Source organism: Mus musculus, chromosome 1, assembly GCF_000001635.26.
Source record: "Mus musculus strain C57BL/6J chromosome 1, GRCm38.p6 C57BL/6J".
Taxonomy (NCBI): domain Eukaryota; kingdom Metazoa; phylum Chordata; class Mammalia; order Rodentia; family Muridae; genus Mus; species Mus musculus.
Genome location: NC_000067.6, coordinates 60,269,761 through 60,297,417, shown reverse-complemented (window position 1 = coordinate 60,297,417; position 27,657 = coordinate 60,269,761). Strand labels below are relative to the sequence as shown.

The 27,657-nt window shown below is 36.5% G+C and overlaps 1 protein-coding gene across 18 annotated transcripts in view; it reads right to left on the bottom strand.

Moving 5' to 3' along the window:
• Nbeal1 (neurobeachin like 1) overlaps positions 1-27,657 on the bottom strand; it is a 159,589-nt gene that overhangs the window by 40,911 nt on the left and 91,021 nt on the right. For 17 of the 18 annotated variants that reach the window (XM_006496032.4, XM_006496030.4, XM_006496033.4 and 14 more), the window contains 14 exons: positions 26,989-27,146; positions 25,161-25,285; positions 20,167-20,293; positions 19,357-19,505; positions 18,618-18,751; positions 17,618-17,719; positions 16,076-16,171; positions 15,469-15,593; positions 13,295-13,435; positions 9,977-10,107; positions 7,394-7,503; positions 5,467-5,584; positions 4,454-4,551; positions 1,423-1,539 (listed from right to left, as the gene is read on the bottom strand). In XM_006496032.4, coding sequence (XP_006496095.1) covers positions 1,423-1,539; positions 4,454-4,551; positions 5,467-5,584; positions 7,394-7,503; positions 9,977-10,107; positions 13,295-13,435; positions 15,469-15,593; positions 16,076-16,171; positions 17,618-17,719; positions 18,618-18,751; positions 19,357-19,505; positions 20,167-20,293; positions 25,161-25,285; positions 26,989-27,146 — 1,731 coding nt within the window. Of the gene's footprint in view, positions 1-1,422; positions 1,540-4,453; positions 4,552-5,466; positions 5,585-7,393; positions 7,504-9,976; positions 10,108-13,294; positions 13,436-15,468; positions 15,594-16,075; positions 17,388-17,617; positions 17,720-18,617; positions 18,752-19,356; positions 19,506-20,166; positions 20,294-25,160; positions 25,286-26,988; positions 27,147-27,657 lie in introns of those variants that run through there. The other variant, XM_006496038.4, reaches the window with a different exon arrangement.

Below are 27,657 nucleotides of genomic sequence, written 5' to 3'. Positions count from 1 at the left end.
CCCAAATCAGCAGGAAATAGTCTAACTAGACTGACATCCCCTTTCCTCTCTATATTCTTCTTTCTCTCCTACTTAGTGTTGGGGGTTGGAAGGGTAGAATAAGGGTGGAGAAGGGTGGTAGGAAAAATAACCCAATAGAATAAGTAAAAGCCTGGTTACAAGGTTACTCTTTCAGTTATAGCGTTAACTACTATTTTTACCTGACTACTCCTTATAACACTATCAATTAATCTCATGCTTTGGAACATATTTTAAAGATAAGCAGATACAATTAATAGCTATTAAATTATCACCACTCTGCACAGCATTTCAACTGTTACAAAATATGGAGTCTCACTATATAATCCTTGCTGGCCTAGAATGCTCTATGTAGACAGGTTGGCCTTGAATTTAAAAGATCCACCTGCCTCTGCCTCCCAAGTGCAGGGATTAAAGGTACTCATACCATGACCTGCCCTAAGAAGTACTTTGAATTAAGTTATTTGTTCTTACTTGTTGAGAAAGCAAGCTAATAAAAAGAGTTCAGAATACCAGTTCGCAGCAAAGAAAAGCTTACAATGAAAGTGATTTTAAAATCCAAGACTGGAGCTGAAAAGATGGCTCAGTGGTTAAGAGCATCGACTGTTCTTCCAGAGGTCCTGAGTGCAATTCCCAGCAACCACATGGTGACTCACAACCATCTGTAATTGGATCTGATGCCCTTTTCTGGGTATGTCTGAAGACAGCTACATGTACTCATATAAATAAACATAAATAAATCTTTAAAAAAAGAAAATCCAGGACTGGGGCTGGAGAGTTGGCTTGGTGGTTAAAAGCTCTTGTAGAGGATGTAGGTTTGAAATCCAGTACCTGTCTCAGGCAGCTCATAACTACTTAAGTCTAGTTCCAGGAGTATATTGTGTCTAGTCTCCCCAGGCACCTGTATGTATGATGCACATAAACTCATTCAGGCACACACAAGTATACATAATTCAGTTTTAAAGATCATATTATAACATTTTCCTTCAGTAAAATTGAATAAACTGGAGTGGGGAGATGGTTTAGTTAGTAAACTGTGTTAAGATCCCCAGCACCTGTTTTTAAAAAAAGCGGAGAGGGGCAAGATACACCTGTAGCCCAGCGCTGGTGGTGGGAAGGTATATGGTAAGAGATGAAGATCCCTGGGACCCACTGGCCAGCCAGCTTAGCCAGAACAGCAAGGTTTTGGCTTAGTCAGACTCTGTCATTAAAAAGTAAGGTGGAAAGAGCAACAGAGAAAGATCCTGGAAACTGACCTTTGGCTTTTCACACACACCAAGTAAGTGCTAAAACTATAGGCGTGGATAAAGCACACACACATGTACAAATGAACATAACACACAAGTTAATTGAAATATATAAAATTGAAGAAAGGTCTCTGATATTACCAAGTTGGGTTATTACCTCTATAAAAAATGACTTCAGTTCAGTGAGGTGTTGAAAGAGGTTTAGGGTTGAAATTTCTGTTTTGGTTTGCTTTTGAATAGCTTCTTCTGCTGATAATCTTGGAGGGTGTGGTTCCTTCAAAATAATTTAAGAAAACATTTCAGAGTTAAATGAAAGCATGTCTGTATTCACTCATACACACACGGTGGACTGTGTTACAATAGAATGCATATTATGCACTGTTAACAACTCCAGGTCATGGCTTACTCTAGTCCCCCAGCAAACTTCCCATTCATCCTCTTCTACGGACATCTCAGTTCTACTTCTAAGTTTTTCTAATAGCACCCCTAAATTTCCAGCTCAGAATGATTGTTTTCATGCCCTTTCCCCAATTATTCAGAATTTTTTGGGTGTTTTTTTTTTAAGTAGTCATTCGTGATAAATCTTATTCATCTAGCCTATTAAGAATTCTCTTAAAAATAAGCATTTTATTTATCTTCTGTGTATATGTGGACATGCATATGTTACAGTGCATGTGTGGGGGTCAACAGACAACTTGCAGGAGTCAGTTCTCTTCCGTCTACCGTGCTGACGTGGGAGGCCATCAGGCTTGGCAGCAGGCAGGCACCTTTACCCACTGAGGCATTTCACTGGCCTAGCTATCGGTCTCCATAAGGGCAGCCATGAATTTTATTCACTTTTGGATTTTTAAGCACTCAGAAGTATATCAAACTTGGCAGATGTTTAATAAATATTTGGTAAAATTAATGAAACACTTAACATTCAAATTTTATAATACAGTATAATATTTAATTCGTGAAACAAGACATCAAAATTAAAAAGTAATTATAGATAATCAAATCAAGTTATAGACATGACTGTATAATTTACAAGTAATTATTTTTCTTATTTTTCATGTCCGAGACAAATAATTAAGTATATTAATGTTAATTAAATATACTGATAATATATTAAAAATTTACTATTCCATGGACACAATCAAAATGTGTAAGAGGTATCTTTCCAAAAGGGATTCTTGCCAGCCATGGTAACACATATCTGCAATCCTACTGCCTATTGCAGATGAGAGTTCTACCACTGAATCACTGATATTGACTATTCAAGTGCTCAGAAGGCTATGGCAGCAAGAGTCTGAATTAGAAGCCAGGTACAGAAAGTTCCAAGGCAGTGTGAGTTACATAGTAAGACTGTCTCAGGAAAAAAAATGAAACAAAATCAGGGTGGTGGACTTTGGTTCTTTTGTCCTTGTTAAAAAATACTAGATTGTGGGCAATAGAGGTAACACTTAAATGTGTAGCTTTAGAAAAAAAAAAAAAACTTAAGAAAAAAAATCCTGCCGGGTGGTGGTGACACACACCTTTAATCCCAGCACTCGGGAGGCAGAGGCAGACAGATTTTTGAGTTCGTGGCCAGCCTGGTCTACAGAGTGAGTTCCAGGACAGCCAGGGCTATACAGAGAAACCCTGTCTCGAAAAACCAAAAAACCAAAACAAAAAAATCCTATTTTAAATTACAGGCTGATAGTCTTCACCCTGTCTGATTTTCCTCTTTGGTGTCTGTGGTGATGAGGACACTGGGACTGAACTGGACTTGGCACATGCTAAAGTAAACATTCCTGGGCTAGGCCACAACCTCAGTCCCACTGTAATTTTTTTTAAACCTAAATAAGAATTAGTACTGGGGAAGTAGCTCGGATAATAAAGTTCTTGCCTTGAAGCAAACATGAGGACCTGAGTTCAATTCATAGAACCCTTGTTTTTAAAAATGTCACAGGAGGTGGCTAGCCAGTCTAGCCTACTTGATAAATTCTAAGCCAGTAAAAGACTTTACTCCATCAAACACTTGCCAGTGCCAGGGAAATGATACCCAAGGTTGAACTCTGACCTCTACAAGCATAAGCAACTGTCCTGCCCACAAATAAATCAGCAGGGTTCTTGTGAAACTATGAGACTGGCTCTATACCTACTGCACTAATGAGGCACCTGGGTTTTCATGTAAAAAAAAAAAAATGTATAGCTGAAGCCAGGCAGTGGTGGCATACACCTTTAATCCCAGCACTAGGGAGGCAGAGGCAGGGGGATCTTGGAGTTCAAGGCCAGCCTGGTCTACAAAATAAGTTCCAGGACAGGCAGGACTACACAGAGAAACCCTGTCTCAAAAATCCAACACCCCTCTCCCAAAGAGTAGAGCTGGTATAAAACTAAAGGCTCTAATTCTGAACCTGGTATGTGTTAGGCAAGAGCTCTACCACTGTGCTTATTCCCTCAGCCCTTTTTAAATTTTGAGACAGGGTTTCACTAAGTTGGCCAGGCTGCCTTTGAACTCACTCTGTAACCTAGGCAAGTACTGAACTCACAAAGCCTTGCATTAGCTTCCTGAATGGACAGATTTACAGGCTTACACCTCTAGGCCCAGCTTATTCTGTATTTTTGCCTCTCTTTTCCTTTTAATATTTGAAACAATATTTCACTATGCAGCCCAGAAGCTTCAGCGTCCTTATGTAGCTCATCTTGAACTCTCCTGCTGAAGCTCCCAAGTGCTGGGATTACAGGCACGAGCTACCACACGGTTGACCGGAATAGGGACGGAACAATGAGCTCACAAATAACACCACTCATGTAAAAAACCACTATCAATTACATATGCTAGGACTTGACTCTACTATTCTTCAAACCTCAGAATACTTCGAAACAGCATTCTGTAGGCCAGTGGTTCACAACCTGTGGGTTGCAACCCTTTTGGCAAACTCTATCTCAATATAAGGTTTGAGCACCACTTTCCTACAGATTTTTTTTTTTTATTTTTTCATTTCCCCTCCTGTTGAGATTGACATCTTTATTACCTAAACAAATCCTGAAGATCAAAAAAATTTGAATTATAGCAGTATCAAAATTACAGTAATGAAACAGCAACAAAAATAATTTTATGGTTGGTGGTCACCACAACATGAGGAAATGTAATAAAGGGTCCTCTCATTAGGAAGATTGAGAATTGTTGCTAAAAGGTGTCAATAACTTATATTATTTACCTTTAACAGCTGACAAGGTGTTTGCCCAAAATTATTAATCATCCCTTCTAAGGCTTTTCTTTCCTTTTCATCTGTTAAGGCATCAAGATCTACAGCACCTAAAACAAGAAATCATCAACTCACTATTGAGAAAGAACAAACCTGCATGACACTGATTAATACATCAAGGAATGATTAACACATTTTAAACAAAATATGAGTCTTCAACTATGTCACCAGAAAGTAATTTTCTGAAAACATTAAATATTTGCATTTGTGTGTATGTGTTTGTGTTTGTATGCATGTATATATGTGGGTACACATGAGAGATCCTGTCTAAAATAATAAGGGGAGGAAGCACTGGGGAAGATAAGGCTAATGTACACCATCAGCTTCCTTGTATACCCACACATATATTACGCACATATACACACAACAAAGACTTAAAAAGAGACATTTTTTTCTGCCCAAAGCTCTCAAAAATCAGTTTTGATACTGAGCTAATGTTAATAAGTCTAAATGTTTTCTTTCAAAGTTTACTAAAAATAAAGTAAAATTTGTAATATTTAATGAAGACTTGATGCCTGGTGGTGGTGACATATGCTTTTAATTCCACACCTGGGAGGCAAAGGTAAATAGATCTCTATGGAATCGAGGCCAGCTTGGTCTACAGAGTGAGTTCCAGGACATCCAGGGCTATGCAGAGAGAATCTGTCTTAATAAAACAGAAAATTTGATATCCCATACAAGAAACCATAAGCATAAAACAATTGTCATTTATAATTTGATTTCCATATATATGTGTATACACACACACACACATATAGATATGTGTGTGTGTATGTATGTATGTGTACACACACAGGCATGCATACATACATAATCTTAAAATCATAAACTTCTACTACAAAATTGAAATAATGGCAGTTTTGTGACCTCCAACTGAAAAGATATATTTTTCCCATGTTAAATAATTAAGGTCAAATACTAATGCTGTTTAAGTATTGTGAGAGAGGAGGTATTCCGGCTGGTACCTTCATAACTACAGTAATAGAAGACATTGAGTGCCTCCACCGCAGCTGGCCCTCTCTGTTTGTAGCCAAAGATCAGATCTATCCATTCATGAAGATGAGCAGAAACATATTCAGACTCCTAGAAAGAGAACAAAGTTAATACTTAACGGAAATATCTTCCAACTATAATCTAAATTCATCCTTTTTAAAAGGGCATGGAGCCAGAGAGATGACTCAGTAATTAAGAACACTGGCTTTCCTTCTAATGAAAGCATGTTCGATGTCCAGCACCCACTTGAAGGCTGACGGCCACCTGAACCTCCAGTTCCAGGATATCTGACCCCTCTTTCTGGTTTCCTTGGGCACTGCACACACGTGGTGTATAGACATATATGCAGGCAAAAACACTTGTACACATTTTTGTAAAAGGAGAGTGCTGCTTGGTGAATGAAGTGCTTTAAGACAGTTGTTAAACTCTCTCTACTTCTTCAATTCCAGTTGGAAATTTACCTAGACACTAGTAAAACCTTTAAGGGGATTAGGCTGGTTTTATTAGGAACTTGGTTAATCTTTTGGAAAAGTTGAAAAATGTACTCATGCTCAAGTGATTTGAAACAAAAATGTAAACTGCAAAATTAAATTATACCAGCTGGGTAAGCAGAATAACAACCCATATAGCATACATGCAGAGAACTAGAATTTCCCTTATGCAAAATGCTTAAGGCTAAGCCGGGCATGGTGAGGCATGTCTTTAATCCCAGCACTCAGGAGGCAGAGGCAGGCGGATTTGTAGACCAGGCCAGCCTGGTCTACAAAGTGAGTTCCAGGGCAGCTACACAGAGAAACCCTGTCTCAAAACACCAAAAAAAAAAAAAAAGCTTAGGGCTACAAGTATTTGAGATTTTGCTAGTTGCTATTTGTTTTGTTTCAATGTTCACACCATGTTGTAAAGGCTAAAGTCATACATTTAGGCTTCAGCCACCAAAGAAACTTAATTGCCACTTGCCACAAGTAGGACTGCGGAGTTTCCCAGATTTTTAAATATTTGTAGAGGATCATCCCTAACCCAAAAACCAGAAATTCCAAAATGTCCCCAAATCTACTAGGCAAAGAAAACAACACAAAAAAGCTATTAACATCCTCCAAAATCTAGGAGAGTTAATGAGAGAGGTGGAACGTATCTTTGTGGTAGTTTCTTCTTAGTAGTTGTCTAAAACTTTTCAATTCAAGAAAAAAAAAATGTAAAACTTGATTAAATAGGAAATTTGATTTCCTATATACCACATATCAAAAACTTATGACACTTATCATTGGTACTTATGATAGATTTGCATATATACCATTATAAACTATTAAAAAAAGGAAAAGTTTTGTTACATATTCATGAATGGTATCATAATATTTATATCCTAAAATTAAATTATCACATCATACTTTCTAGAACAGTAATATACAACAGGTAACAAACTAATCTAGAAAAAAGTATACTTTAACTTATCTTTGAAAAACAAATCTGTATTTTATAAGACATGTGTACTGGCTAGTTTTGTGTCAACTTGACACAGCTGGAGTTATCACAGAGAAAGGAGCTTCAGTTGAGGAAATGCCTCCATGAGATCCAGCTGTAAGGCATTTTCTCAATTAGTGATCAAGAGGAAAGGCCCCTTGTGGGTGGGACCATCTCTGGGCTGGTAGTCTTGGTTCTATAAGAGAGAAGGCTGAGCAAGCCAGGGGAAGCAAGCCAGTAAAGAACATCCCTCCATGGCCTCTGTATCAGCTCCTGCTTCCTGACCTGTTTGAGTTCCAGTCCTGACTTCCTTGGTGATGAACAGCAGTATGGAAATGAAAGCCGAATAAACCCTTTCCTCCCCAACTTTCTTCTTGGTCATGATGTTTGTGCAGGAATAGAAACCCTGACTAAGACAACGTGATTCACCAGAAATCTTACCAGAGCTTTTCTGTGTTTATAAATGAAATCTTCAGCTGACTTAGCCCATCTTGGAAGAATAACATCGTTAACCAGTTCTTTGGAAACTTGTAAGTGACCCAAATTAAATTCTAAGACACATAAAAAAAAAATCAGAACATTTCTATTTAAAAGATGATGTAAAACAAATATAAAAGAGAACATAGAACTAGAAAAAATTAACTCATCTGTCTATTGCAATATACTTTAATTAAATACATAAAACATTTTTGAACTTGTTTTTAGAAGGTATATCAGAGTAAGAATTATTTTTCCTTAGAAAAGCCGGGATGGGAAACTTGGGAGATGCTCAGTGGGTAAATTTTAGCTATTCAATCATAAATATCTGAATTTTCATCTTCATCACCCATGTAAAACTAGGTACAGTGGCTCATGCCAGTAACCACAGAGCTAAGGGTGGAGCCAGAAGAATCCTAGAGACTTGCTGGGTACCCAGTTGTTTCAAAAAGTAACGTGGAGTGGGATTAAAGATAGTTACTTCTGGCCTCTACATATAAATGCATGGTTCTATTTGCACATGCACACAAAAAAAACACACACAAAACATTCCTCCACACGTAAGTGCATATGAACACACACACACACACACACACACACACACGCATGCAAATGAAAAAGAAAAAAGAACAGTGAAGGCACAACAACCCACTCTAATTGGATCAAAATAAAATATTATCTATCCTTACACTAAAATTGAATAACGGTCATTTTAATAGTTAATTTATAAAATACCATTCATTAGAATTTTATGGTGTAACTTATACCCTGAACTCACTCACTCAGAGTTTTGCTTTATGGAAGAATAACATACTATATTTCACAAAACACTTGCTATTACAGCTGGAATATGACATGTGACAGAACTTTCTCATGTATGAGGTTTTCTTGTTCGTACACTATGTGTCTTAAAATATTTTTAAAACAAAAAGTCTTGAAGTAATAGTGTGCTACCTTGAAATATCACATTTCCTAAGTCTAGGTAAGGTTTAAAAGTCCAAGTGACAGGGAGCACAGGGTGCCAGGCTTTCTGGTGAGTGACCCCTGTGTGGCAGCTAACGTTCTTTGTCCACTTGGAAGTTGTCGCCCTTAGAATTTACTGCAGAACCTACGGTTCATCTGCACATTCATTTCTGCCCTGAACGTCATATCTATTCCATGTGATTAGCTAAGTGGTTGGTATAGGACAGTTCTAGAGAATGAAGCTATAAGGGTTATACTTAAGAAAGGACATTAATAGAACTATATCTGCATCTTGGCAAGATGCTGTAGTTTCAAGCTACTTCAATTATTTGTAACAAAGAGAAGAGTTAGCCATAAAACAAAGCCAAAATACTTGGAGTAACAGAGTGGACATACAGAAAGAAATTGGCCATGATACTACTATACAACCTGAAACAAAAATCTCTCAACTTGAATTAAAAAAAAAAAACCTAAAATCTTATTGTGCAGTTTTGTGTTGATTTTATTGCTATTTATTCTATTAGATGATACATTTGTCTTCTCCCGCCCAAGTTCCTATATATCAATCAATTAGATAATTATAGTTATACATAGGGACATGAAGTCACAGGGCTGAAGGCAGCAAGCAGCTCCAATGAATATAATGCATTGCGGAGCAAAGAGTATCTTAAGTTTTCCATTCAAGTTCAGCCCAATCACTTCTCCTCTCCCTGATACACACTGGCTTTAGTAAATTACAGTCTAATAGCTGACTAACAATCTACATCAAACATAAAACAAAATCTTGCATATTTAGTTGTGCTTTAAAAACAAATGTAAGGCTAGGGAAGCAGTTTGGTTATGTAGTGTCTGCAAACTGTGTGCAAGTCTCTGAGCTCAATCTCTAGCATCACACGGGGGGAAAAAAAGGTAAGAAAAGGCAAAATAACTACAGAAAAAATACTTGGATATTTCTAAGCTGTAACTGTCAATCATGCATCTCTACTCCAAAAACCTAATTTTTTTCAAAAGCTGGAATGACTAAGCACCTTTTTAAACGTGCACCTTTTGTACATTCCAAATAAAGAGTCAGTAGAAGCCTTCTTTAAAAGGTAAAAGAACATTTTTATCTTTGTGAGTTATATGATCTCTTGTAACTACTCAAGTTGATCATTAATTTCTAAAAGCAATTATAGATAGGAAACACATAAGTAAGCTGGTCAATATATTGTGATGATTCTCTGAAAACCTAAGTTTGCTTGCTCCTGGATTGGCTCACTGACCTCAGTCCAATTCCTCCAAAGACTTGTAATGGTGGGCAGTGTACAGCACAGCTTTAGATGTCTACTAAAGACTGTGCTCATAGCTACGTTCTCTCATGTGTCCAAATCCCACTCATGTCTTACTTTTCTGTATCACCTCTCGAAGTAAGACAGCTCTGTATGTCACTTCTCTAGTCTAAGTTAAATTCTGTCACTGAGTAATCTACACACAAAACCAACCTTAAATAAATTATGCAATATTACAGAAAATGTCCTCAAAACTGTTTTTCAGTATTTTTCATTGGAACCTGTTGAATGAAAATTTATATCCCCTATTTCTTACCATTTTGATTTTCTAGAAACTCTGGGAAATAGAAGAATTCAGGAATAAGTTCTTTAACATCATATGTATTATCCATAAGTGCCTGCCAGGTAGCAGGGATGGAATGGAATTGCCGGTCTGCACAGTCAAACCTGCACGTGGGAACGAAAGACAAGAGTTTAATGGATGAAAACAAGGACGTGTAGATCAAGAACATTTAAGTTCTTTAAACTTCCACATGACGGCAGTTGGTCTTTTTAATCTTCCTATTTAATATCGGAAAACAACTTTTATCTTTATGATAATCATCTATAATTCATTGTTTGTTGTCAGGAGTTAATACTATCATTATAACTGTCAAAATATTGTTTTGTTTAAATTAATTGAAAATGAAATCTCACTAGAACATAATTTCATGTTAATTAAATATAATCTTAAAAGACTTTTAAGCAAAGGTGTATGCTGACTTTGTAGGACATGGGTACAGGTCGTCCCTGGAATGCTCAGGGCCTCTGGGTTGAACCACAAAAGAATGTTAAAGACACAAAATTTGCTGAGTAAATTTGTTACAAAGAGTGAATGTGAGTTACATATTTGAAAGATCAAAATATACAGTGGGCATAGAGTTTACTGCCTTAAAATCCCAGAACTTGGGAATGCTGAGGCAGGACTTTTTCAACTACAAGACCAGACTAGCATACAGCGTGAATTCTGGGGCAAGGTAGGCTACAACATGAGAGCTTCTTTGTAAAAGAAAAAAAAAAATCTGAGTTCAAAATAATGCTAAATATAACAGTACTTATATTTTCAATGAAGAGATTTACAGAAACGCTTCTGAGCTAACCGTTAATACATTATTAGCAGAAACTCTTACACTAAAAACCAGTAGGGAGATAGTCTTGTGGCTAAATTATTGACACGTGTCAGTAGCTTCCTTTAACTAGCTTTTTGAGATGAGATCTCTTATTGAACCAGGATCCCATGATCTCGCCAACCCGCTAGACTGGCTGGCTTGTGAGCGTCAAGGATTAGCCTGTCCCCAATCCTCAGATTCTTACATGAGTGCTGGAGAGCCAAACTCAGGTCCGCATACTTTGTATGGCAAGCGATCAACTGAGCTAGTTCCTCGGCCCATAAATTTTAATTAGTTGATTTAGGTTTCATTATTGGTATGATGGCTGGAGAAATCTCAAGTGGTAATGTTCTAATTGGATTGTGCTTTCCTTAATTATAAAAAGCATAACATTTTCTTGATTTTTTTTTCTTGGAAAAATTAAGCTATGGGTTTTAGTAAAAATGGTGAATGCTGATTTTTCTTTTACTTTTAAAGACAGAGCGTCATATAATGCAGTGTTGAACTTGCGATGTAGATGAGGATGACCTTAAGCACTGACCTCCAGCTCCCAAGGGCTGGGATTACTGTACTGTGTCTTCACATCAGGTCTATACAATGGTGGGGCTCAAACTTAGGGCACTAGGCCTGCTAGGTAAACATCCTATCAACTGAGCTCCATCTCCAGCCATAAATTTCACCCGTTTGCAAATGTCTATTAATCTCTGACCCATTCATCCATTCACAGCAATGCTGTTACTAACATGGGTGCATAAATTTTTATGTCTTCAATCATGCTGGGTAGAAATTTAGGAGCAGAATTGCTAGTGATAATTATTTCATGTTTAATGTCTTGGAGAACTGCCAGGCTGTTTTCTATAGATTACTATTTTGAAATTCTACTACTGTTATTTTCTAATTTTACATCAAAACCTTCAAACAGTTTTCTCTCTCTCTTTCTTTTTTTTGTGGGGGGGGGAGGTTTCGAGACAGGGTTTCTCTGTATAGACCTGGCTGTCCTGGAACTCACTTTGTAGACTAGGCTGGCCTCGAACTCAGAAATCTGCCTGCCTCTGCCTCCCAAGTGCTGGGATTAAAGGCATGCGCCACCACACCCAGCAGCTTTTATCTTTTTTATTTTAACAACTAGGATGAGAAGTGATCTCTCTTTGTGGTTTTGACTTGAATTCCCCTGATGGCTAAAGATATTGCACATCTCTGTATGCATTAGACACCTGTCTATTCAGACCCTTTTCCATTTTTCAGTTTTGTATTATCTGGTTGTAAGGATCCTGTATATATTCTAAATACAAGTTCCTTAATGGATTGTCTTGGTTGTTGTACTTTCTTGATGGTATCTTACAAGCACAAACAATTCATTTTAAAGCTTTGTGAAATTACATTTTTCATAAAATTATAGAAAAACAAAATAAACCTAGTTATACTTCCAATATCTTATGAAGGGAAATTATCCTACATCAGTGCAACATTTTATTGATGCTTAATAATCTTAAGACACTGAACCTCTTTTTGAAAACCTAGGTTTACTGCAGTTAAGATAAGGTAGAGGGGGCTGGAGAAATGGCTCAATGGTTAAGAGCATTGACTGCTCTTCCAGAGGACCTGGGTTCAATACCCAGCACATACATGGCAGCTCACATGTATATAACTACAAGATCTGACACCCTCACATAGACATACACACAGGCAAAACCCCAATACACACAAATAAAAATAAAAAATAATTATTAAAAAAGAGAAACAGGGAAGAGAATACAGGTTCCCTATAGATGCTACATGGAAAGAAAATAAAAACAGGCAGTGTTTGTATAGTGCTAACTAGGAAAACAATGCTTAGAACTAAGACAAAGTGGAAACAAAATGCATGTAGGGAGCTACCTGGAAAGTACAGACAGTGGAGGGTTCATGCAGTCCCCTTAGAATAATTAGGAACATGTGAAACAGGTAACTCACAACACCACAGAGTCTGCTACTATAGCAGTATTACCGACCTTTTCAAGTAGCTGCTATGAATTCCCAACTGCTTCCTCTATCTAGTCTTTATGAAAAACATTCTTAGGAATACTGTAGTGCTGCTGAGATGTGACTAGGGACAGCTCAGACTTAGCTCTAAACCACATGAGTTCTGTAACTTGAGGAGGGAGTAATTACTTGGAATTGAACCTAAGACTTTGCACATGTTAGACAACTTCTCAGCCACTGAGCAATATCCTTGGTCTGATATCTAATAATAAATAACTGATTGATTTCTCAAAATGGTAGGGATTCCAAATGTACACTACAATAATAGTGGAAAAAGTCATATTCAAATTTCTTATATATGAATTGATTTGAATGAGCTGTTCTTAAACTACTCTGGCTGATTTTCTCTAGACTAAATCCTAGTAGAAAATTTAAAAGCTGCGACTCCATCATTAGAACATGACATCAAAGTGACTAGTTCTGAGTCTTACAACGAGAGGAAAATGGCTCGACTCTGAGCATACCGTCCACTCTGAAGCTGGATGTGGAGGGTGGTGAATGGCTCCACGCGGATCAGATAGTGCATGACGCCCGCAGAATTGGAATAGTGAGTACCATAGTGAAACTTATCAATTGTTCCCATTGGGTCTTCAAAATTCTCGTACCTTTAAAAAAAATGGAGTTTATAACCATAGCAAAATGGTGAAATTAGAGTCAAAATATAGTATTCTTTGAAAAGTCAATCCTTAGTGATATGCTTAGTGATATTTTTTTAATAAAGTATCTACATCCCCACATATAACTATGGGAAAAAAATTAATTTCTAAGAAAGTTTCACAAATAATGAAATATCACTAAAAGAAGCTTTTGAAGCATTTCGGGTAACTTTTATTTAATGTTAAACATATAGGTGTTTTCCCTGAATGTCTATGTGCCACTTGCATGTCCAGGGTCAGTGTAGGCCAGAGACGGAGTAGGCTCCCCTGCACCTGGAGTTACAGAGGCTTGTAGGCAGCCATTTGGGAAACTGAACCCGAGTGCTTTGCAAAAGCACCGATGCTCTCAACTGCTGAGTCATCTCTCCAGCCACACAAGCTTTGCATAATACAATAATAAGATATGTTGACTACAGAAATTTTTGAAATAGAGATTAGAAAACATCTTTGTCAAATCTAATTCACTTCCTTGCTGTAACTTTATTTTTCAGTATTTAATTCACTCTGTGTGTGTGCATGCATGATGGTGCACATACTGAGGTCAAAGGACAACCTGCTGAGTTGTCCATATGGGTTCTGGGACTCAATTTCAGATTGCAAGGACTGGTAGCAAGAGCCTCTATCCACTGTGTCAACATGCTAACACTAACATTTATTCTAATGAATAATATACAAAATTTTACTCAGCAACACTGAGAGTCAAACCAAAGTTTCATACATAACAACTAAGTGGGCTACACTCTCTGCAATGTAAGTATAGTTCTATTTTTTTAAAATCACATTTACTTAATGTGTGTGTCACAGTGTACATACACATAGAGATCACAGCACAATTTGTAGAAGACAATTCTCTCATTACACCCACTACATAAACTTACTGTGGTCGTTTCTCACAATACTAAACAGATCTACCACATGACCCACCATGTCACGCTAGGGTAGTTAGCCAGATGACTTCAAGTCAAGTTGCACGTAAGTGTTTACCATAGCACTATTAACAATAACTAAGCTACAGAACCAACACAGGGATCTAACAAGAAGAATGGCTGAATAGAATTGTTTTTAGTCATAATGAAGAATGCAGTTATGCCAACTGCACAAAAGTGAATGTACGTGAAGATGGAGTGGGGTGGGGAGAAGGTTTGGGATGTGGAGCAGACGGAGGGTGGATGGTGGGGGAGGGTGGAAAATGGAATATGGAGTACAAAAAATAAATTAAAAATTAAATTAAATTTTAAAAAGAGAGAGAGAGTAAAGGTGATCTCATGAACATGGTTTTTGCTCTCTCAATTGTGGTTCCTAGGTTTTATAGATACATGAAATTTTATAGATACATAAAATCTGGTTTGTATATATATTTATGAAAATGTATGGCAAAATGGTCTAGAAAAATAGATCACAGGGGTGACATAGAAGCAAAGCATGGTGAAATATATTTGAACATACACTGTATGTTACATGAAATTTTCCTTCTGTAGCGTATGTACCATGAATATAAGATATCTGAAAAAAATCTTAAGTAGCTTCTGATTTAAAACATACTTACTTTTCACGCATAGCTTTGTTAAAAACAGAGAACATGAAGCTGGAGAGATGGCTCAATAGTGAAGAGCATATGATGCTCTTCCAAAGGACCTGAGTTTGGTCCCCAGCACCCACGTGTGGCTCATAACCCTCTGTGACCCAGTTCTATCATATCTGATGTCCTTTTCTGGCCTCTGCAGATATCAGGCATGTAAGTGGTATACAGACATACATGCAGACAAAACAACCATACACATTAAAGAAAATTTTTTTCAAACATTTAGGGACTGGAGAGATAGCTTAGTGTACGTATATTTATATGCTAGAAAAAGACAATCATACTCATAAAAAGATAAACATATCCTTTTTAATTTAGAAAAGGTAACATTTAATTGTTTTGTTTGAAATCTGTACAAATTCAAACAGTGAGTTTCTCAAAAGATTTAAAACATACTTACTTTTCACGCATAGCTTTGGCATTTTTTTCATTAACTACTCCAATTGGTTTAGAAAGATCTCGAAATACAGTAGGGTTATTTAGGTCCAACTCTTCTGAAGTATAATCTTGCAAAATCCAGGGAAACTAAAGAGACATAATTCAAACTTTAGACATCTCTTCCTAGAGAACCTAGAGAACATCAAACATAAGATAGATGCTCATAAAGATAGGAGGATAGTCACTGAGAACAGTTTCTCCTACTATAAATACTTTAAAGATATAGTGCTTATTTATCTTGAGTAATTGAATAATTTTCAGTAATTCTTCAGGGCTATTTTTAATAGAATAAAAAAAGGACTTTACCTTTAATTACTAGTCTTCATGTTTTAATATATCTTTAAAATATGAAGGTGGAAAACATACAGGCAAAGCATGTATACTTTGTGTGTTTCGTTTACAGTGCTTGAGCTTGGACCCAGAGCCTCACATACAGTACAAGAGCATTCTACCACTGAGCTGTACCCAAGCCTCTCCATTTTTTCTAAATAAAAGCATGAATATCATATATAGTTTTATACATTATAAAGTATAAGTTAATTTTATTTTTGAGATTTATACAAACTCACCACAGGGTACTGTGCAAGGTCATTATAGGTTCGTCCTGCCATGGTATTTATTTGAATGAGGTAGTCAAAGTTTGTTATCTCTCTATTCACCCATTTCTAGACAGCATAAAAAACATCAGAATCATATCATATAACCTCTTAGAATGGGACAATTATTAATAACCAACCTAATTTTGTAATCCTTATCTCTATTATCTTCATGATTGAAGATATGGAGCTACAAAAAGTTTAACATGGAGACAAATCAACTTCTTCACAATTTACTTCTTTAGAAAGTTACTGTCTAAGAAAAAGAGCAAAAGAATTAAACGTAAGTACTACACTGTACTCTGGGGTGTAGTGCACATGTGCAATTCCAGCTACATGTGTGGAGGTGGAGGTGGAGGTGGGAGGATGGCACGATGGAGGACACCTGGGACGACTTAAGCCGGGGATGCAGGCTAGTGTAGAGCACTTTCAGTGCATCACTCTGGATTTAGTCCTAGGTAACAGGAAGAGGAAAAATTAAGACTCTTCTTTAATTAAATGTTTTATTTAACTTGAAATTTTAAATTCTAAAAGGCCTGCCCTACCTTTGATATTTTCACACTATATGTACTAAAAGGCAGTACTTTAACATGCTAAAGCATTCTATGCTAAGCTAATTCAGTTATGGATTTTAGACTGACTATCTGAAGAAAAACCACCTTTAGAGAACAAAATGAAGTGGGATTAGAAAATCATTTCTTTCTATTAATCACAAAATTATATTTAGTCTCCTAGTGACTGTACATAGTTAAGTTATACATCAGAGTTTTCTTGACAGAGTAACAATCAACTTGAATTCACTGTGGATCAAAAGCAAAGGGTTAGAATTATAGTGAACAGTGAAAAATGAAATCTGTATGCTCCAATCCATTAAGTGAAATCTTCATTTTGAGATATATTTCTATTTATGGAAAGCTCAATTGATCTTAGGTGTAAGTCTGAGACATTAGTAGTTAATGAATAAATTATATTCAAGAGCAAAAGAAACTGTATGTTATTAAACAAGGCTTATTTCCAACAACAGAAAAGAATTCTTGGCTGGAGGACCTCACAGAATAGGCTGGCATAAACAGGGTCCTATATTCAAATCTTATCACACTCCACACACAAAGATAATTATTTTAATTGGAATTTTATTCTAAATGGAAGAACAAAGGCCAGGGCTAATGGATCACACCTGTAATCCCAGCACTTGTCAGGAAGAAGTAGGTAGATCTCCGAGTGTCTGAGGCCAGACTGGTCTACAAAGCCAGTTCCAAGACAGCCAAGGCTAGATAGAGAGACCCTGCATCAACAAAAGCAAAACTGACTAATTAACTAACCAGTCAAATAAAAGAATGAACTGATAGATGGATGGATGGATGGATGGATGGATGGATGGATGGATGGATGGATGGATGGAAGGAAGAAGAGCAGTCAGAACACACAAAAGAAAAAAATCAGAAGTTTTATTTTTTTAAGCAAAACTCTAAGATGTGAAATGATCAAACTACAACAAGCTATAAAATGTCCTACCTGTGTTAACCCTGATGCTTTGAATAACTCCTGTGGTGATCTTGTTCCATAACCAGTAGGAGAATGAAGTGACAAAAGTCTGCTATATATTTTGTTTCTAACCTATAGAAAAAACAAACAAACTACTGTTTAGTTTACAGATTATGGCTTTTGTATAGTTTTCCCAAGATGTACTTAATCTTTTCAAGAACAAGTACTTTCTTTCTTTCCCAGTGTGTCTGTATCATCATTATTTCACTTTAGAAACTCTTCACTACTGCATAAACTTGACAGTGGTTATTCACAATTCTGCCTCCTCTCTCATTTCTTGAAAATCAGAATCTATAATCTGTTCCATAATTTCACCTCTTCTGGACATTTCAATTTCTTTATCATATTTGGTGCTATGGCTTGAATATGTCCTTTCAAAGTTTATGATTTAAAAACCTGATCCTCAACTACTAAGTTCACAACAGGAAAGAGATGGGGCATTTGGAGACGATCAATATTAAATGAGGTCATGGAGACAGTAAGATAATGGTGAAGGTGTCTACTACCAAACCTCATCACCTGACTTTAATCCTTAGGAACTACATTGTGGGATGAAATAACTGATTCTTATAGGCACACTACAACTTGTACACATAAGACAGTTTTTTTTTTTTAAATAGTGTCATGAGGCCAAAACATCATATTGGCATTAATATCCCCATAAGAAGAGAAAAGGAAATCCAGGCACACTATGCACAGCTTCTCTAATCTTATGTATTGCATGTTGTAACACAGAGAGTGTCTGGCATCTATTGATTGATATTGACTGTTCTACGGTATGTACACACTCACTGGAAACAACCACCTCAATTCCCATATCTCAACAAAGTTCATATACTGACTAGCCTCAGAATAATTTTCTTCTTTAATATTCTGTATTAACAGGGATATAGCCCAAATACCATGAGAGCTCAGTAGCTGGAAAATTATTTCAAAATCATACTTTATGATTATCAGAAAGGTAAAGCACCTCTTTTTTGAAATTGAGAAAGTAGTTGGACTGATCAACATGAAAAATCTCAAGTGCTGATCTCCTTAAGTTGTAACGACGTAAGTGAATCTCTCGAATTTGAGAATGGGGCCACTTGAAATCAAAGCCCAGTCCTGAAAACAAAAGAAATTTTGTGCCACATAAAGTTACTCACTCCAGGAAGAAAATATCTCCTTGTTTCTAAAAGTAATACTCAGGGGAAAGGAATTCTACATTCAAAAACTAGCATTCATTAGGAATTATAAATTGTTTCTTTTAAATTATTCTAGAACCCCGAAGCTATTCTACTACCTTTCTACGAGGCCAGATAGTAATTCTAAAATGTATGCCTAGAGCTCTTTCTAGGATGTGGATCTTCAGATTTAGTCATAAAAATGAGCTTACAGGACAGTGTGTATATACAAAGTAGGATAAAATTAAGACTGCACTTTGTAACTAAGTTTACTCTGAAACCCTCAAGCCAAATCTTGAAAGATACATTAATACATTAATGAGGATAATGAAAGCAACTGGAGAGGGTGTGCATGCCTACAGTCCTAGCTACTCACAAGGCTGAGGTAAGAAAATGAATGAACCTAATTCCTGACTCTCCATTTTTCATTTTACAAGATAAACTATAATTTCACAGTCCCACCTTGTTTGTTTCTTCCTCTAATTCATGACTCATGGACCTGGATTCTTAATAATGAAAGGTAATTATTTTCCCAGAACTACTCACCATCTTCTTTTTCAACACTGTTATCATGGAAGTAAATGTGTTGAGTAGTGACTTCTAATCTGCCGGGAATTATGTCAATTACAGTAATGAGTTCACAGTCTTCAGTCAATACCAATTTTTCCTTTTGATTCTGTTCTTCCTTTTCATCACTGAACAAAGTTTAAAAGAAGCAATAATGAATTTAGCTCACTTCTGAGGCGAACAGGGTCTTCTTCACTGCTGATGCTGGGTGTTTGTGTTGCTGTCTTTTGAAACTCCTAATCAGTCTAGCTAAAAGTTGATAGTTTTGCAGTACGTTTATTTTTTACTAATTTCTGTATCTATAATTATTCCACTTTTTTAATGTCTCCTGAATGGATTTCTTTTTATAGCTTTATCTTTTCTTTTGGTTTTATATTTCATACAAATAACTTTCTTTTATGGACAATCATCCCGGATGAAACCTAGGGCCTTGTGGTATGCAAACTGGATGAGCCCTCTACTGCTAAGTTATACTCTCAGACTCTGGTGCACATTTCCACAAAAACACTGCTTAAAGTCATACATCATTCAATATTTTCATTCAAGAATACTTTATGATTTCAAATACAGATCCCAACAACCTTAGGTCGAAAGCCTTCCTCAATAATGTCAGTAAATCCTCTCAGATTCTTAACAGCTGGTCTGACACTAATTGTTACAGTTAAAGAAGTACAACACTTGTAACTAAATAATTAACTGTTTGGAAAGCCAGAAACTCAAGCAAATCCACAATTTTGCAGTCCCCTTTCTCGTAACATAGTTTAACTGCTTTCAAATACTTCTACATACATATTTACTCTAGCTGCCATGTCCTCTTCAAGAAGTTCTAGTTTATCTTCCTCCATGTCACTGAGTTTAACTTGTTTCACTACTTCCAAAAGCAATGAATCACTGGAAGGCTGTAAGTGCTGAACACCTGTTTAATTAAAAAAAAAAAAAAAGAATAAATTAAAAACTAGTACAAAATATTATAGCATTTCTGTATTTTCTGACAGTTTTGATATTTGAGGATTTTTAAAAATTATTACACATGTGATAAAATATACATGCCTTTAAAATGACAGTTATTTTTAATAATGGCTAATTCTAGATTCAGAAATAGAGTAAATACTGGATTAGCAGTCTGAAAGAGGTATAGAACTGACTTTATGCAAATTACAGATTCATGAATCAATTATATTTAATTAAAGGCAAGTTAATGCTGGGCAGTGGTGGCACATGCTTTTAATCCCAGCATTTGGGAGACAGAGGCAGGTGGATTTCTGAGTTTGAGGCCAGTCTGGTCTACAGAGTGAGTTCCAGTTCAGGACAGCCAGGGCTACACAAAGAAACCCTGTTTTGAAAAAACAAACAAACCAACAAACAAACAAAGTTAATAATTAAATAAATGCCAATGAGTTACTATCAATGTGATTGTGCACTTGTATTAAATATCAAATGACAGCCAGGCCAGGCATGGTAGTGCACACTTTTAACCCTAGCACTTAGAAGGCAGAGGCAGGTGAATCTCTTGAGTTCAGGGCCATCCTGGTCTATATATCTAGTTTCACAGACAGCCAGGGGTACATAGAGAGCCTGCCTCGAAAGAGAAAAAAGAAAGCAAAGTCTGTATGAGCAGCTGTCTATAGCTAACAAATAATAATCAGCAGAGCCATCACGTCCTGAGGTGCATGGGGAGGAACAGGTAACCCTAATACATACGTAAAACACATACATGTACAGTATACAAACTAAGTACTTTGTAATAAATAACAAAGGGCTTTATAATAGAAAGAACATGGACACTAAATTGGGATACTAGATTTCAATTCTGTCCTGCCACTGGGCTCTCTGAATCTGTGCTTCCTACTTTCTAAAAACACTCCAACTTACATTGAACTGTACGCTTAATAAACAAAAACAAAACAACCAAGTGAAAAGGAATCCCAGCTACACATCTTACAGAGAGTTAATTACAACAGTATGTAAAGAACTAAAAAAAAAACCAGGAAAACATACCAAACCAAACCAAACCAAACCAACCAACCAAACAAAAAACAACCCCCCCCCCAACCCACCTATTTAAAAACATGGGCATGGGACCTGAACAGTCATCAAAGGAAGAAAAAAAAATGGCCAAGAACCATCTCAAAAATGTTTATTGTCCTTACCAATTAGAGAAATATAAATCAAAACAACTTTAAAATTCCATCTTACCCCAGTCAGAATTGCAAAGATCAACATACCACACACAACAAATGCTGAAAGGGATATGGAGAAAAGAAAACCTTCATCATTGGCTGGATTTCAAACTAAAGCAGCCTCTAGGAAAACCAGTGTGGAAAATTATCAAAAAAGTTAAAGATACATCTGCCCTATGGCCCAGCTATTCCATTCCTTAGCATACACCCATAGGACTGGACAGTCTACTCCACAGACACTCAGCCATGGTCACTGCTGCTTCATTCACAACAGCTAGGAGATAGAAACAACCTTACTGTCCCTCAACCGATGAATGGAAAACAGAAATGCGGTTCTTATACACAATGGAATACTATCCAGCTGTAAAGAAAAATGCAATCATGAAATTTTCAGGTAAATAGAAGGACCTAGAAAAGACTGTGAGTAACCTAGACCCAGAAAGATAAACATTAGATGTTCTCTCTCATCTGAGGTCCTAGCTTAAATCTTCCTATTTGAGTATATATCCTGAAGTAGCTATAGAAACTAGGGAAATAAAAGGGATCATATCAGGGTAGATAGATGGGGGAGCAACAGAGAAGAGACTAGCAGGATGCTACTGATCTGATGAGGAAAACGGAAAGGGGGAGAGGGAGATAAAGACAGAAGAGAGGAGGCTGAAATAACAAAAACCCAACACCAGGCATGAGAAGATGGAGTTTCGTGATTGTTGATCAAGATTGACAGAGACTCACAAAACATTATGGGCTCTTGCTACTGTCCTTGGTTTCCTTCTGGAGGTAGAAAACAAGTGCCTATTGCTGAGGACGCCAAGTACTTCAAAAACAGCACAGAGGCCCCTGAGCTAGAAATGGCTGGAAAGCCTCCTCCCTCAGAAATAAGTTTTTACGGTAACAGAAACATCAAGTGAGCTTCCAAAGGAAGAAAGCAACCAAAAGACCTACCCACTATGACATCTATGAATCACAATGACCAGCACAGCATGGTAACCTTAAGATGCAGTAGTGGCACACATACTTTGGTGATTAGTGACAACTCTAATTGGACTAAAGATCAAATTAGATTTCAACAAGAAAGAAATTCTGGCTGGTGCTAGAAACCTAGCCAACTACTCAGGACTAGTGAAGTCATGGATGTTGGAGGAGAACCAACAGCTGCAACTTTAGCAAACTAGCATTAATACTTTACACTCTAAATATTTGTCTTTATACCCATAGGTAAGTGTAGCCCTCACTCCTCATCAAGAAAACCTCTCTTTGTAATAGATGGAGACCATTACAGAAAAACATCAATAACCAAAATGCAGAGTTGTGGAGCTGAGTCCGACTGGATCCATCTATAAAACAATTCCCAAACCTAAGGTTCAGGGACAGTCTTGGAAAAGAGGGCTGAAAGACTGTAAGAGCAAGCTTACCATGAGACTATATCTCCTGGGAACATCAGAAGATACACCCATAAAGTCTAACCACATGGTTAGACTGTGTAAATATGAGTTGAACAAGGACAATAACAACAACAGACATGCTAAATGGATTTGGGGTGTGTGGTGGGATATATAATATATACACATATGCACGTAACAAAAAAAGACTGAATTTGAAATAGAGCAAGGATAGGTTCATGGGAGAATTTGGAGAGAGAAAAGGGAAGGGGTAAATGATGTAATGATATTATAATCTCAAAAATAAAAGAAATAATAAAAGATATATTTTAAAATTTTTTCCAAGTCAGGGTTTTACTATGTTGCCTGGGCTGGGCTGAACTCCAGATACCTCCTTCTTAACTGCTTAGTTAGCTGGGATTAAAGCCATGCAGCAGTGCACTAAGCTCCTCAATCAAAAGAATCCATTTATTTTGTCTCTCAAGGTAGCCTGAGCCTGAGAAACTTTACATAGCAAACAACAACCCTGGCATTCTGCCCCTCTGCCCCTACTTCACAGGTACTGTGATTACAGATAGGAATCTAGATTTTCTTATCCATCACAAACTCGGTGTCTTGAGTTCTTAATGGGCTTTTCATTAAAATATTACATACAAGCATTTTACAGAAAAGTCTATGACATAACCCTGTTCTGTATATTTGCAATGAGTTATTTGCAAAGTGTACTTGAAACAAAACAAGCAACTATTTTCTTACTAAAGAATATCATGAATTGGCAGAATATCAAACTATCTTAAGAAGTAAGCAAAATAACTCTGCACTGAATTGTGAAGTACACCCAGCAGAAAGCACTGTAGGATGAGCCACTGCTTGCTCCTAGTTTTCACTACCATCGAGCACCATTTCTCCCATCTGTCCAGTTTTACTGTCACCACTGAACTGGAACACTTCTTAAAATATGCAATGAGTAAAGCTGAGGTGAAAAAAGGACAGTGGTTTTCTTGAATTTAAGACGGCTGAGGTAAGAAGAAAGGATATAAACTCATCTGCAGAGTAGGAGAGGGTAAGGAAACAGGAGTGGGAATTTCCCAGAGAAGGATTTCTTGGAAAATAGTAGGGAAATAGCATCATTGAAACTACTACCAAACTAAAGTGATGCACTGGAGGGGGATGTCTGCTAGGTAATGAGGACAGTTACATTTTGAAAAGGAAGTGTGCAAGTGCCAGAAAACTGACAAGGCAGAGAGGCTTATATATATGACTGTAAGCTGCTATGTAAGATACATTAAGTTAGTGTTTGTGTCAAAGACAAAATATTATTTTTCATTAAGAGAAAAAATCATAATTATCTGATTTACTTTAGAACACAGAATCCTAAATGATATACTGGCTTTCTTCAGCTTTGTAGGAATGGTCAATATGTTAAACGGAAAAAAAGTCTAAAATTTGGCCCTTGTTTAATCTATAGACCTATCATGAGATACAAGTGGTACAGAAGCAGCTACAGTGACAATAATTATGACTTGGCAAACATGTAGGTGCCATGGACACATCACAGGAAATACTTCTGCATATTTCAGACTTTTCTTCAAAAGAGAACAAATGACAGCCAATAATGAAGAGCTTCTTACAAAGTTATAGAAACCCCTTTAAAATCCATTTTGAAATACTACTTGGGTAAATATTTGCAAAGTATTCTTTTACAAGGCACATCTAAGACATTAAAAATTAGGGCTCTTTAAAAGCAGGTTGGGCTGGAGAGATGAGCACTTTCAGAGGTTCCGTGTTCTACTCCCAGCAACCACATGGTGGCTCACAACCTCTGTAATGGGATCCAATACTGTCTTCTGGTGTGTCTAAAGACAATAACAGTATATTCATATACATTAAAAAGGGGGGAGGCAGGTTATAAAAGAGTCATAAATTAAAGGATGGGGAAGTAGGCTAATTTAATAGTCAAAGGAAAGGATATTATTTCTCAACAAAACATAAACGAAATACAGTAAAAATACTAGCTTTCTTTGGAAAGTTACATTCAATGAAAACACACACTCATCTTAGATTTAGGCCAAAATTAACAACACTGAATTCATGTACCAATTTACACATACACTTTAAAGTACTATACCCCTTTGTTCTTAAGTAAACATCTAAAACAGTAAACAACAGTAAGCAGCCTGTCAACATCTGTTCATAAAAACAGGAAGCTACTGTAACTCACCTAAATTATCTCTTAAGGCACTAGCTTCCTCGTGGGTTTTGAAATTATAATTTGGTACCAGTTTAAGTCTCATGCGGGAATAATTTTCAACATTAGCTAGTTTCCAGTGAATTCGATTCTGTTTCCTATAAAATTCACAATGAAACAAGTAAAATTATTTGAAATTATAAAAATTAATTGTTTACAGCGTATAAACAAGTATAAAGTGCTTCACAATTGTTCAATACAATTTAGAAAATGATCAAGATATAACAACTGGCTAGTTTGCACAAGGCCCTGGGTGTGATTTCCAGCACTACAAAAAAGCAGACTTGGGTAAACCTGAAGGAGAGCAGCGGGATGGGGGCTGAGTAAGAGCAGCGGATGGCAAATGTGTGCAAACGGAAACCTACTACTCTATATGCTAGCAGCTACTTTCGAAACAAATGTAAATGTTTATGTTTATCATCTGGACAACTGTCATGAAAACTAAAATGAGTACGTTTGACTGCAACATATATGAACCTAAGAGAATTTAAATTACCCAAGATGCCATGAGGCTTAATGGTAGAGAAATAAGATTTGAACACTAGCTTTCAGACTTCTGGCTTGATTACTTTATTCTTTCATGTTAAATGCAATTTTATAACCATAATATTAAAAAGTTTTACTACAAATAAAAATAACTACAAATGTGGGAATGGATGGGTAGGGGAGTGGGGGGAGGGCATGGGGGACTTTTGGGCTAGCATTGGAAATGTAATTGAGGAAAATACGTAATAAAATAACTACAAATGGATCAAAATCCAAAATATCAAAGTTAAGATGATAAAACTCTTAGAAGAAAAGGTAAAGTTTTATGACCTTGGACTTGGGTATGCTTTCCTAATACATTATAAAAAGCATGCAAGGAAAAAAAACTAGGTTTATTAAAATTATAACTTCTGAAGAACAAAGGTCACAATCAGGAAAGTGAAAAATCATCTACATATTTGCAAATCACCTGAAGAGTCACTGAGAATACATACATTCTGACACACACAACTTCAGTGAAAAGTCCATCATTCAATGTGGGAACTAGGCAAAGGAAACAAGCCAACACTCTTCAAAGGCATACAAATGGCCAACAAGTACACAAAACAGCACTCAACATTGTTGGTTATTAGAATGGTGAAAAACAAAATTATATGATCATGCTTTATATACACAACGGACGGGCTATTTGAAAAATTGGAAAACGACAACTATCAGTTAGAATGTGTGAAACTGGAAAACATGCTGACATTTCCTTGTCAATGCCTAATAAGTTAAACATGAAATATGATGCAGAACTTGCATTTATACTATATACCCAAAAGGATTTAAAAGCATGCTCTCAAAACATTTTGATACAACTATCCACAGCAGCACTGTCAGAATAGCTCAAAGGTGGCCAACAACTAAATATTTATCCACTGATCAGAGGGTCAAAAAGATAAACAAAAGGGTTACTTTACTACATTTTTAAAACAAGGGCTATAAAATATATACACCAAAAGAAGTGACAATATTAAGCTGTAAAATGTTGAAGTGCATAACGTCATTAACTCTAGCTTAATAAGGTGATGTGAGAAAGGCAGAAGCACTGTTGTGGAGTATTAGAGTCTAAAGTCTAATGCATGTGACACTAGGGTGAAAGGAGAGCCAAGCACATGACAAGTAATACGTACACACAAACCTCCCGTCATTCAAAACCAACTCATAAAGAACAGGAATTCAAAGTACTCTTTAAAGAATTGGAGTAAAACATACTTAGCTTAACAGTTTAACATATAATGCCACAGTTCTAAAGAGCAAAACATGTACCTACTTTTCAGCCCAAGGCCCCCTTTCGCACGTAAGATAGAGCCGTATCGCCTTCCAGCGTCTAACAGCCGCCAACTGCTGACTGTTAAGTTGTTTAATCATATTATTATACCTCAAGTTCTCTTGACGGGCTTTTCGATTAAATGGCTCCACAAAATACTCCTGAAATAAACAGAAAAAGACGAGAGTAATGTATCTATAAATTTTTATTTAACAAAAAAAAGGTATATGAAAAAAGAAAGAACATAATTTTATTTCATTAAAATACTTCTCTTTGATGAGGACGGTAGAATTTTAGCTATGTTCTACTTAAGATTTGACTTGTAAAAATAAAACACACACACAGACACTCACTCTACAGCTGATAAAATAATCAATAAAAGTCACCTACTGCTGAGCCTAACAACCTGAGTTTGTTCCCAAGCACCCCAATTGCGGTGGTATACTCCTGTAATCCCAACACTAAGGAGGTGGAGTTAGGAAGACATGAAATTTAATGTTATTCTTAGCTGTTTATCAAGTTTGAGGCCACTCTGAAATATGAGATAGTCACACACACACACACACACACACACCAAAAAAAAAAAAAAAAAAAAAAAAAAAAGAAAGAAAAGGACTAAGATCTAAAATATCTACTAAAACTCCAGAAAAACAAGCTGTCATTAAATTGTGG